We start from the raw sequence: 12,840 nt of genomic DNA on the forward strand, positions 1-12,840 counted from the left end.
GAAAATAACGTGTGATGAACTGACCGTAAACCCCATTCCCTGTTCCCCTGCACTGCTGGGGGGGTTGGTAGAGAATCTGGGAGTGAAGTTGTGCCTGGGAAGAAGGGATGGGTGGAGGGAAGGTGTTCTGAGATTTGGTTTTATTTCTCATTACCCTGCTCTGGTTGATTTGTAATAAATTGAGTTAATTTTCCCCAAGCTGAGTCTGTTCTGCCTGTGACAGTAATTGGTGAGTGACCTCTCCTGTCCTTATCTCGACCCACAAGCTCTTTGTTATATTTTCTCTCCCCTGTCCAGCTGAGGAGGGGGAGTGATAGAACGGCTTTGATGCGCACCTGGCATCAACCCACTACAGTCCTGTCCTGCCCAAACAAAACCCCTACATAATGTGGGTGTGGGAGGAGATAAGGTCCCCGTAGTGCACATGGGGAAGTGGCTGGGGAAGGCAGTGTGGATTTCTCCTCCCATGGGAAAAGGCAAACCCATTCATGGGATTGTCTTTGCTCAAGGACCTGGGTGTACTTGCTGGGTAATGCGGAAGGATGGGGAGACCCAGTGTGTGCCTCAAGGACATTTAACCTTGGGGGAAGAATAATCTGTGACGTGAGTTGTATGTTGTAGGAAGTAATGTAGCAGGAATGACCTGAACTGCAGAGGAGTGAACTTCGCAAGGAGCCAGACAAGTGCATCGGTGACCCAAACCAAGCTGGTGTTGGTGCCCAGCGATCGAACATACTGCTTCTCCTGTCCTGACCACTCATCTTGATGGATTGGGCCCAAGTCATAACCAGTATGTGAACATCTGGAGGAGTGAAAGAAGCCCATGGAATATCTATTTCTTAAAGGACAGGGGATAGTAATTAATAAAAATGTATAAATCTGTATGTTGGGTATAAAAGTGGTTTAAGTATGTAGTTTCAGTTGTAAGTGTTAGTATGAAGGGATTTCAGTAATGAGAATTAAATACAATGGCATGGTTAGAAGATATCTGTATTAAATTATGTGGGACCTGAGCATTACACAAATGGTATGGAATAAAGGGTGGAGATTGTATTTGGTCTGGCTGAGATGGAGTTAATACTCTCCATAGCAGACCTCATAGTGCTGTGCTCTGCATCAGTAGCTAGAAAGGTGTTGATAACACACCAGTGTTTTGGCTACTGCTGAGCAGTGCTGACACAGCATCAAGGCTGTCTCTCCAACATTTTTGCCCCCCGGTCAATGGCAGGCTGGGGCAGGGCAAGATCTTGGGAGGGGACATAACCAGGACAGCTGACCTAAACTAACCAAACAGATATTCCATACCATATGACGTCAGCTTAGATATAAAAGCTAAGTAAAGGGAGATGGAAGTGGGGGAGCATTTTTGTCTTCTGGAGCAACCACTACACGTACTGATGCCCTGTTTCCCAGGAAGTGGCTAAACATTGCCTGCTGATGGGAAGTAGAGAATAATATCATTTGTTTTTCTTTGCTGTCACGTGCGACCTTTGCTTTCACTTTATTAAACTGTCCTTATCTTGACCCACAAGCCTTTTGTTACATTTTCTCCCCCCCCGTCCAGCTGAGGAGGGGGAGTGATAGAGCGGCTTTGGTGGGCACCTGACACCCAGCCAGGGTCAACCCACCACAATGGTGAAAGTCTATCTTCTGCAAAACAAGTATCATATCATATCAAAGTACCGCATTAAAACTACAAAAGTCAAGCAACAACTCAGTCTCTTGGAAAGCACCAATGGCTCTTCTAGTGGTGTGTCAACAGCAGGTACCAGCTGCCAACCAGTGGGGTGGCAGAAGGGGATCCCTTTAGGGAGATACTGAGTGAACCACACAGATTACTACACACGAGTTTTTTAACCTGTACCATTGATCTCACTACATATTTGTTTTACACATGTAAAAAAAAAAAAATCAAAGCTAAAGCACCTACATAGAATCTTGTGTAAGGATTCTATACTTACCACATGTCAAGGCATGTGGAATATTCTGTTGATCCCAGAAGGACATCTGGAGGCCTGTACCATAGGGTTACGACTTCATTGGAATATGTATGGCTGGGTACTGATTTAGCTCTTGCAAGACCTGTAGGGCAAATACAAACAGATTAATGCAAACAAACCAAAGAAATAGTCTGCTGTATAGTTATGATCCTAAAAGGATATATGGGCACACATCACATAACATGATGGCATGTTGCACGTGTTTTTTCTTCTAGTATTGGAATAAGTTTCTTAATGAAAGAACATGGTAGTATGTATCATTTAATACCTGGCTGAACAGAGCTGTGAATATTATGAAGGAATAATAAAATATGTTTTTCATAATGACAATCACAGGCCCAGGAGAAATGCAAAGATGCATTGTGGTATACCTAAATGAAAGACAAATAAACAAAGATTTTCATTTCTATTAACTGCTCATCCTTAGGCATCAATAGTCTTTCATATCAATGTTATTCAGAAAAAGAAAATGAAAAGGAAACTCCCAGACAAATAGTGCCACAGATGAAATTTGGGTTTTTTTAGGGGAGCCTAAGGAAACGTTCCACAGTTTACACTGCAAACCCCAGCCTGCTTATTCAAGTTTATATTTGAAAGTAGTAGACACTCTTAGACATTGCCATTCAAATAAATATTAATATTGCAGTAATACATCAGAAAATGGTATGTCCAAAATTCTTCTCTCTCAACAAATGTATATTGACAGTGCACCAATCTCAGAAGCAGAAATCATTTCAATTAAATCTGTGGCCTACTAAAGATATACTATTTACAGTAATTGTCTTTTAAGCTTGTCAGTCATTTAAAATTATTCACATTACTACATAACCATACTCTATCTCCTGTAAAATTGGAAAGATTTTAGAAGAGACCTTCATGCTACAAAACAGCAGAAGAGTGTACTTTTCTAACAGTTCTCCTACAGAAGCCTCTCTCCTCCAGGAAATGGAAAAAGATTTTTAGGCCCATGGTGACTTCCCATCACAGGCCTGCAAACACCTTTTTCAAATAATCTGCTCCTAGTTACTGCTTTGAGACTATCCACTCCCTTGCCAAGAACACTGGACAGGCACAAGTAACAGAAATCAGAAGAATGTGCTACAGGGTTTTTTATGTCTTCCTAAACAAAGAATTACTGATTTCCCTTTCACAAAACAAATGAAATTACTAAAACAGAAGGTCATGTCTTATACCTTACAAAAACCAAAAAGCAAAGTCATACACTCAGAAAGAAATATGCAACATGAGAATTCACATAAGAGTGCAGATGAGCGTCCTCTGCACCTTTATTCTTAATAACTGGAGAAGCTATTTAAGAACAGTAAATCTCAGTGAATATATCTCCATAGTAATGATGGCAAATCTTGCCAGTAGATTGCATTATCAGCTGATTACAGCAATTAGACCAGTGTAGGGGAATAATTTGACTTGTATGCCAGAAATTCTTCTAAAAAAAATTACATTTCAAATATGAATAACCAATATTTTTAAGTTGTCAGACCTCCATCTCTTTTACGTTTGTGCACCTGGCCACCAGCTTGATGAATAACTTGGCTTACATGGACAACTCAGGGTTGGTCACATACAGCCCCGAAGAGGGCAGAGGAGAGGTCACTACACACTCTGTGCAGTGCCTCCACCTCCAGAGTAATGTTTTTGCTTATATGATATCAGAAACCACCCAGTGCTCTAACTGGTAAACAGTTCTTATTTCTAGTCTGAGCACCTACATCCCATGTGACTAAACTGAAACAGTTGTCCCTGAACTTGTGGATACGGACCTACTATTATTAAGCTAAATAAAAATTATGAAAGTGTTTGAGAAGCCTGGATGGTGAATGCCTCCATCCTTCTGTGTGTGTCTGAGCCACCCTTTAGTCTTGCCTGAGGAAGACTGAATTTGGCTGCAAACAACTTCCTCTCTAATCTTCTAGCTAGCTTTGCTAAGACAAAAGGCATAGGCAGACAAGGAAAAGGCATTTTTAAGAAGCCAGCAACATCATGTGATTTGGGGAAAACTGTCAAAAAACTTTAGAGCTTGTGGGGTGAAGAATAAACTCAGGTTTCCACGACACAAAGTCTTTGATCCATACATTCAAGAAATCTCCCACGTAGGGAGGAATGAGTATTCAACTACCAGAAATTATACTGCAAATAATACAATATCCATGCTTGCCTGCCAGTTTCTGCCACTTTACTGGCCAGGATGGAACTTTGCTAGTGCTATAGTCAGCCCAAGCACACCTTTCCTCCTCCTGTGTGACCATTCAGCATGGAACAATCCTCCCATCCTGCTGGGACTGCCCCCCATCCTGTTTCCTCAGCCCACTGCTTCGAGATCTCCTCCACCTCTAATTTGTTCCAGGGTAACTAAAATCCATGCAATTTTCAAAGGATGACCCTTTTGGTCTAATCCCAGCCTGTTGGACAACTAAATGTTTTTCTTTCATCTGCTCTTCACTCCCAAAACGCCATGAAAGCCTCATTTAAGGTTGACTGCTACATTTGGTTTCTCAGTAATAAGAGGATCATTACTGAAACGGAGAAAGTTATAAACAAAACATTAATTTGTACAAGCAAGTTGAGGCCATACATTGGCATCAGACAGCGGTACAGGCCATATGTTTTAAGTTGTGGCCAGTTGGTTTCCTAGTTGGGCACATACACTACTTTGGAAACTAAATGGCCCAATGGAAAGCAGGAGGGAACAACCAAGAGAAATACTCACAAAGGCTAAAATTTGGCAGAGGAAAATTTGGCACAGTCCTGCTGTTCAGTCAATCACTCCCCCTGTGCAGAACTGAAATGACCTGAATTACACTAATGCCTTGGAGGACCTGCTTTCTCTCAGGGAGGGAGAAAAGTTTGCTTTTTCTGAATAACACTCTGCATAAAGAAGGCATTTGCAATTACGAACACTTTCATTTGAAGACTCAAAATTAATGCAAACGTCTCTTATCACACAGCATGAAAAAATATCCTCATCTTTCAGATATATTTACAGTTTAAAAAGAATGCTATCAAAATATATACGTGGAACACTAACAAGATACTGCATTTCTTGTCTTGATGCTCCAGATGCAAATAGATGACAGTTACCAGGCTGGGGTTGGGGTTTTTTTCAGATATCCTTCTGCAAGAAAATTTGCTACATATTTTATATCCTTTTGCACATCCAAATATGCTTACTCATGCAAAATTTATTTAACCACATCCTTCAACTGAAAGAAAACTGAAGGGTAGGATTAATTAGCACAGCATGTTCGATCACTTTCTTTAAGGGTTCCCTGTCTGTTTCCATGGTTACACTACAGGAAGAGCGACAATCTCGTTTTAAAAAGACAGAGCTTATGGGGGATCATCAAAACTTCAAACCTTAATGGGCAGTGTGCATAAAGCCAAAAGTTAAATCGAGAGATCACCAGGTGAGTACTCAATATTTACATATTGCTGCTTGAGCACTTTTTTGCCTGGGAAGGTAGAGGGAGGACCTCCTGACAAGCAGTGAACTCCCCTCCAGTTCCTGTGTCTTCTGAAAGATAAAAGGTAAACATGTGTCCTGCTGTTGCACCCTTCTTTTGAGAGAAGGAAGCCAAGCATAAGGCCCAGTTATTAAAAGTCAAGTCACATCAGACCCACTGGGGAACTTGTGTGTAATTATGGGAGGAACAGACACTGTTTAATGTTCTCCAGACACTTACTTCTATGGCCATTATTTATCCAAACTGAAAGAAGAAACTGTTCTGATGCATTACATACTGCAAGGCTTGCACAACAGCATCTACCTGTACTTGATGCAAACCACAATTTTCTTTTAACTCATTCATTAAACAACAGCTCAGGATACCCTGCAATGTCCTGTATTTGAAATACAGAGTGAATGATCTATGCCTTATATATATGTCTTTAACACAAAAAACCTGATGCCTCCTAATCCGAAATTTAAAAAAAAAAACAACAACAAAGAAAAGTAAGAGGATATTTCCTTCCTTGGTAGATACAATTCTCTCTGCTTTGTCTGACTTATCTTTTATCTCAGACTCAGAGGTTGTATCTGATTTTACCTAGCATCAGTTATTGACAAAACACATTGCACTGATGTATCACTGTAATTTCTAAATTGTATTTGGCTTTTACAAGAGGCCGCAGCTACATCCAGACTCAAGACCTATTTACTGCACATACCTTTGGCTACACGAGCACAAATATTAATATTTGATATCTCTTTAGCTGCAGGATAGCTTTCTAGTGAAGTTCACACAACAATCAGGAAGCCTTTGTTCACAGCAAATATGATTCTGCAAATGAGGAAACCAGTCATGTCTGCAAAAACAAAGGCTTGCCAACCATGTGCATGGTTTCCTTTTCCCTTATACCTTAAATCTTGAGCTCTTTACTATTTTGATTTAGATATATCAAAAGGGGTTCTAGCAAAGCATATTGCAAAAAAACTAAAAAGGGGTTTTTCCTGGTTTTCCTTGATTCAGATTATTTTTGTACTTCCTTTTATAGCCTCCTGTTTTGTTTAACAATTACCTAGAGTTTGAGGTAAAAGGCTTATAAAACCGTAACTATGATGCAGTAACAATATTAAAATATTGTTAATGTATTCTATTGTAGATAATGAACTGTCAACTTCACTTAACCTATTTACTCAGCTACTTGTTTTCCAACAGAAGCATATTTATTCAGTGAATACCTGAATGACAACAAAACAGAAGTAAAATGGGTGGAAACACCAACACTGCTTCAATGAAGCAGTCAGCTCTCTAACCCAGAAGTCAGTTCTTGGCAATCAAAAGCATCCTGCAGGCTTTAGTTCCCTCTGCTGCTTACCTGAATGGGTCTGTCTCTAAGATGCAGCTTTACCAGGGCATCCGAGTTAAATTCCTTTCAAATAAGATGAATTACCTACAATGTCCTATGCCTGAGTCCTAATACAGGCACTAGATTACTGTAGTGCTGTTCATTTATAAAAGTTACCCACTATCAGGGAGAGCCTAATTAGGTTCCCCGATTAATATTCCCGAAATGCACTTGAGCAATGACTGGTCTTCCAAACTGGAGTGCAGGAGTCAGTCTTTAAGAGATAGAGAGCAATAAGTAAGGCAAAAGGCATGTGTGCCTCTCAGCCTGTCTGTTTTTTTCCAGCTGTATCAGTTGTTCTAACAAAAGATTATTTCTCTCTGCAAATCTTTTCTCATGTATGTCTTCAGACAATCACTTAAGAGTAACACAGACAATAATTATTCTGGTCTGTGAATGGGACTCAACTTGTCAATTTGACAAACACAAGTTACAGAATGGGGAGACGCAGAACTATTTTTTCTGCTACCAGAAAGAATGACTCTAGCCCTCATGAAAAATATTTTTCTTTTTTCAATAAATCCAGCATCATCTCTTTCGTCATCACCTCTTTCCTCTGCCTCCTGAGCCACCCAAAAGATCATAAGGCAGTGGAAAAGTGGGATACCAGAATGAGCTCGGCTGTTGGTTGTATATTAAAAGACTCCTTTGATTAATTTGACTGAAAGTCATCCTAGTTATAAAGCTGTTTATTTCCCTGCTTTAAAATCCTTATAAAAAATTTCTGACACATTTTTAAAAAGCCCACTGATGCTGAACATGTACAATGACTGCCAAATTCATTCATTGTCTATTAGCAGAAAGAAACACACTAAAAATTTGGTTCCAATCACAAAGTGGTATGGAAATGCAAAAGAAATATACATTCCATTTTTGACTCTGGGAAAATATATCTATTCCCATGGCCTTCTGGGTCAGCACGAATATGTTCAAACTGCCTCTGCTAGCCTGGAAGCAGAAAAATAACAGTGTGGGCAGGAAAAAAAAAGAAACAATCTGCATCAACACTGGAAACACACACAGATGCAAAAGCTAACAGAACTCAAGGACAGATAGCAATTTCACATCAAAGATAACTTCTGCATTACAGAAAAGACCTGGATTCATTATGGATATCATATACGTGCCCACAATACCCTAACAGTTGACCGATTTAAATATCTTGCTTTCCAGATTCTGGATTTTTACTTAATGATCCTCAGTTTATTGTCTCACAAAAAACCTGTATGAAGATGTTGCCCTCTACTCTTAACAACGCCCCAGAATGAACACGCCACTTTGCTAATAAGGCTGTAAGTGAAAATGTCAGAATTACTCATTCCACAGTGAAGTTATTAGATTTGAAGCAAAGAGTTAACAACGGCTAACAGATGGTTTTAAATTGCGGAGATCTGCGGAGCGCAGGAAGGACATTCTAGAAAGGACAAACAGGCAGAAAATAATCTTTCACTGAAAATGAGAGGTAATGCATGTGAGGAGATTTTCATGTTCCCTGAGAAAAAGAGAGAAAACTGGGAAGCAGCTATGAATTAATAAGCCAAATAGTGGACAATGATTTGAGTTTAGAAGAGAATAATAAAAAAATTATATGTGGACTTTTAAGACATATGAGCAATGAACTTGCTCAAGACAAGAAAGGTAACAGACCACTTTCCTACAGTTTTGAGGTATAAATGTTTCACTGTCATTAGGATTTTCCCCTAACAATATCAAAGGAATTCAAAAAAAGAAAAAATAAAGTGATCCATGGGAAAAGTGTTGTACGAAGACAAACTGAGAGCTATGGATGTCCAATTTGGTGAAGTGTAATAGTCCATCAAGCACCAACCACAGAAGTTAACAACTTACTGCAGGCTATTGTGTATGAAGTCAACTGTGATGCTGTGATTCACTGTGATGATTATCTGAACAACTAAAAGCAGGACTGCAAGAGCCATTTTTGGATGACTCCATCTGGGGTTCAAGTAAAAATGAACCAACCCTTATTGACTGGTACCTTAGTAACTTAGCGCTTGATAAAAGTGCAGTAGGTACTTCACATATTGCATGAGACAGGATAAATATAACATACCAGCAAAGAAATAAATATGCTTGCTCTGTGCTGTGGAAGACTTATCTTTTTTAGAAAACCATAATGTAGACAAACTGCCTCCCCCTTCATTCAGGTGCTAAGAGGACTGAATACATACCAGATGCAAGCCCCTCATATACAGGGCAGCAGTACCCTTTAAATCCTTCTAATTTAATGTTCTATTAAATATGACAGCTGAAGAACTGTTAAATAAGCACAATTTGGTGCTACTGTAGTAATTCACAATCATGCAAACAGAAACACAAAAGCTAAGTTTCACCAAGCGTTTTATATTAAAACATCTAATCCCAGTTGTTTACACTCAGGTAATTTTGTTTCTTAACTGACCATACAAGACTGGCAGTGACAAGGTGATGCCACAGCAAACACATACCGCTCTCTCCATCTATTAATGGGGTCCACAACTCAGTGCAGCTAATCTGTGGAGTGCTGAACACTGATGAAAAGCAATGATAGCTGCATGACCACTGGTATGTTACTCTATGGAGTGATTCATTCCAGTGGGATACTACAATTTTACTGATCCATCATTTCCCATCTAGAGGTAAAATATCTAGAGAACTTTGATGAAGAGAATACTTCAACTCATGGTCAACTACTAAAAGCCTAATTGAGTACCTGCAAATTTATTTACAAACAGATCAGATCCCAGGCACTGGTTTAGGATAGTTAATTTAACAAGAACAGGGCTACATGGAGAAACAAGTATTTGAACAACATTAACATCTACAAACAAACAGTACTTTCGAAAAGCAGATCTAACAACTGTTTTATTTATAAATCAAACAACGCTGCCATTTGACATTACCCTGCAGGAGTGGAATTTGTGAATTTGAAAAACTGTCACCACGTGTATTGAAACTGTCAATTCTTACAGTACAAAGTCTGAGTTATGTATAAACAGCACAACTTTGCAACTACCAGCCACCAACTCCTGGCCCCTGATACTGCACAGCCAATGCAATTATGTTTGATGTACCTGCTTTTCCAGCTAAGGTGCCACCCAAGCATACATTTCTATGCTGCAGGATGCAGCTGCATTTGTTCCCTTATCCTGCCTCGTCTTTTGAACCATGGCTGCCCTGCCTGGCACAAATGGTTCTCTAGTGATCATGGAGTTTAATCCAAGCTGCTTCCAGTACTTGAGCCTGACTATTTATAGATAGGACAAATACTCAGCTGATTTTTCTCATTGCTACAATATATTATACTCTGCAGCTTATGTATCTTTATAGCAGGTAAAACACTGCCTTGGCTGTTCTGCCGAAGAACTCCAGCACGTTTTGCATGTGCTATCACATTAGTACATACGTTCACATACTAGATAACGCCCACAGCATCTAAAAAACACACCTGCTTCCTCTGGCTTAAATCAGAGAAAAATGATCTGAAAACATCAGTACAGTATGGTACAGGCATTGGTGCAAAACTAACAAAACTAAAAAACCACAAATCCTCAATTATTTCAAAGCTTTTTGAAATACAACAAAGAACAAAGTAACTATAGGACACTGAAAGATTTCACTAAATTTTAAAATTATTTTCACTTTTCTTTCAAGCGTGAAACCATTAAGAAGACCTGTGTGAATACTGTTGCTTCTGTAAAGCAATATTATGAAGTAACATCTTACAACAGGAATCTCTGGAGTCTCAGATTCACCTGTTCAATTGAATCGCTCCTCAAAACTCATTTATTGTATATGTCATCTTAAATTAGCTGAATCACAAATCTTAGAAGAAAAGTTTTATGTGAGAGACATTCCAATATGCTTAGGTCTAAATGATTATTTGACTTTGCATCAGTAATTAGGCATCTGTATTCCTGCAGAGCCACCTAATCAGTTCTTAATACAATTCTGTCACAGAAAAAGAAGAAATGAAAACAGACAATTTCATTTTAAAAAAAGTTACATTAGAAGATGTCCTGGGTTCAGCTGGGATAGAGTTAATTTTTACAGGAACCTGGGAGGTGGGGGCATAGCCGGGGCAGCTGACCTGAACTAGCCAAGGAGCTATTCCATACCATTGGACATCATGCTCAGCATATAAATGGGGAGCGGGCCGGGGGGTGCTCTCTGTTTTTTCGGTGGGGGAAGTGACGGAGCGTCGGGTCCCGGGTGGTGAGCAGTTGCACTGTGCATCACTCTTTTTTTGTATACTTTTTCATTAGTACCGTTGTTGTTGTTGTTGTAATTTTTCTTTGTGTTTGTCCCAGTAAACTGTCTTTATCTCAACCCTCGAGGTTCCAGTTTCTTTTTCTTTTTTCTCTCCTCCGTCTCCTCCCCATCCCACCGGAGGGGGGCGGAGGAGTGAGCGAGCGGCTGCGTGGTCCTTTGTTACCGGCCGGGTTGAAACCACGACAGAAGAGCATTAAGGCTGGCTGTGCCTTAACAGTATGATTCTGGAAATATGTAGTTAAAAAGCAAATGTTTCTCATGCAGCATCTCTTTCTACAGTGACACTGAAACACTGAAATGCCACTGCCAGGACAGCAAAATTGGAGCTACACAACCAAATCTAGTCTATTATGTACAGATGTAAGCCTACCAAGTCAGCAGAATTGCTGAATCCTGTATGGTAACTGAATAAAACAAGTGAAACTTCGTTAGCACTGAAACCAAGCCATTCTTTTATCTATTCTTTCATTTAACTTAAGGACTATAGATGTACTTCTCCATGCAATGCTTGATAAAAGCTACTTGTAGATTGCACACAAAGGATCCCTGATAGTATTTTGACTACAGACAAAATACTACTGTCATATTATTAGTACCTTTGAAACATTTCAGGTTTTATTTAAACTATTTCAACTTTGCATGTATGAGCAAATTGTAAGTACAGGTGAGCACATCTCATTTAGCATCACATCCTGAGCACTATAAGATAGAATGGACAAAGAATTGCCCATGTTTCAAGAAGCTAACATTTCAGTGAGCCACTGCCTTTTTTTTTTTATTCCTTTTTTTTTTAATTTCGGTTTTTTTCCTAAGGTTTACATGACAGTTCAAAGCTGAATCAAATTTCCAGCCTTCTTGAAGAGTCCATAACTTAACATCAGTAATGACAGTACTGACATGAAAAGTTTTTCCCTTCTAGTGCCTCGTATTCAGTATCTGCTTTTACAATCAAATCAACGCACTGCAGTTAATATCTAACTTAAAGGCCACTGCAACGCAATATCCTTAAAAGCAAATAATAGCCACAAGAGCAAATATAACTGAAAAATTCGATGTCTGAGTGACTTAAAAATTGCTGCAATAAGAAGAATATGAGTATGTTCGTGGCTGTGGGTGGCAATAAAAGAACTGACATCTGAAAATCTCCTTTCTCCCTTATTTCTAATGACCACAGAAAAAAATTGCTATAATATCTGACATATTATAAGCCATAAAAGCTAAATGTGTGAAAAGCTGAAATGACCTTGGAGGAGAGCTTGGGCACCTTTACCAACGTGAAACTCTAACCAGCCACTCTCCCTACCATGTAACATGAAAGTCATGCAGCAGCATCTCCTCCCTATGCAAAATGGTTCTTAATGTTCCCACATCACCCAGATAGAAAGCCGCTGATTCCTGATCTGCCACTTTAATATTGGTACCTTTGTGTCTTTCAATATTCTGCTTGACCTCTCATAGTTTGATTATTTGTAACATATATAAGGGTAGCTATGTAGAGTTAACATTTGTACAGCTCTTTGGAAATGTAAACCACTGGAGAAGTGTTAAGTATTACTGAGACAAGCACTGCCTGACCTCTTCTGGCTATCATGAAGGCCAATTGCTGCAAGGGAAATTCTCATCTTAATGCAAGTAGACCTGCAAGTGTGATTTTCATTTACATCAGTATGAGTTGTGCATCTATAAATATATTAATATATCCAGC

The 12,840-nt window shown here is 39.3% G+C and overlaps 1 protein-coding gene across 16 annotated transcripts in view; it reads right to left on the reverse strand.

Moving 5' to 3' along the window:
* CDK14 (cyclin dependent kinase 14) overlaps positions 1–12,840 on the reverse strand; it is a 333,262-nt gene that overhangs the window by 140,442 nt on the left and 179,980 nt on the right. For all 16 annotated transcript variants that reach the window (XM_049798612.1, XM_049798611.1, XM_049798619.1 and 13 more), the window contains one exon: positions 1,962–2,082. In XM_049798612.1, coding sequence (XP_049654569.1) covers positions 1,962–2,082 — 121 coding nt within the window. The remainder of the gene's footprint in view (positions 1–1,961; positions 2,083–12,840) is intronic.

This window comes from Accipiter gentilis, chromosome 4, assembly GCF_929443795.1.
Source record: "Accipiter gentilis chromosome 4, bAccGen1.1, whole genome shotgun sequence".
Lineage (NCBI taxonomy): Eukaryota > Metazoa > Chordata > Aves > Accipitriformes > Accipitridae > Astur > Astur gentilis.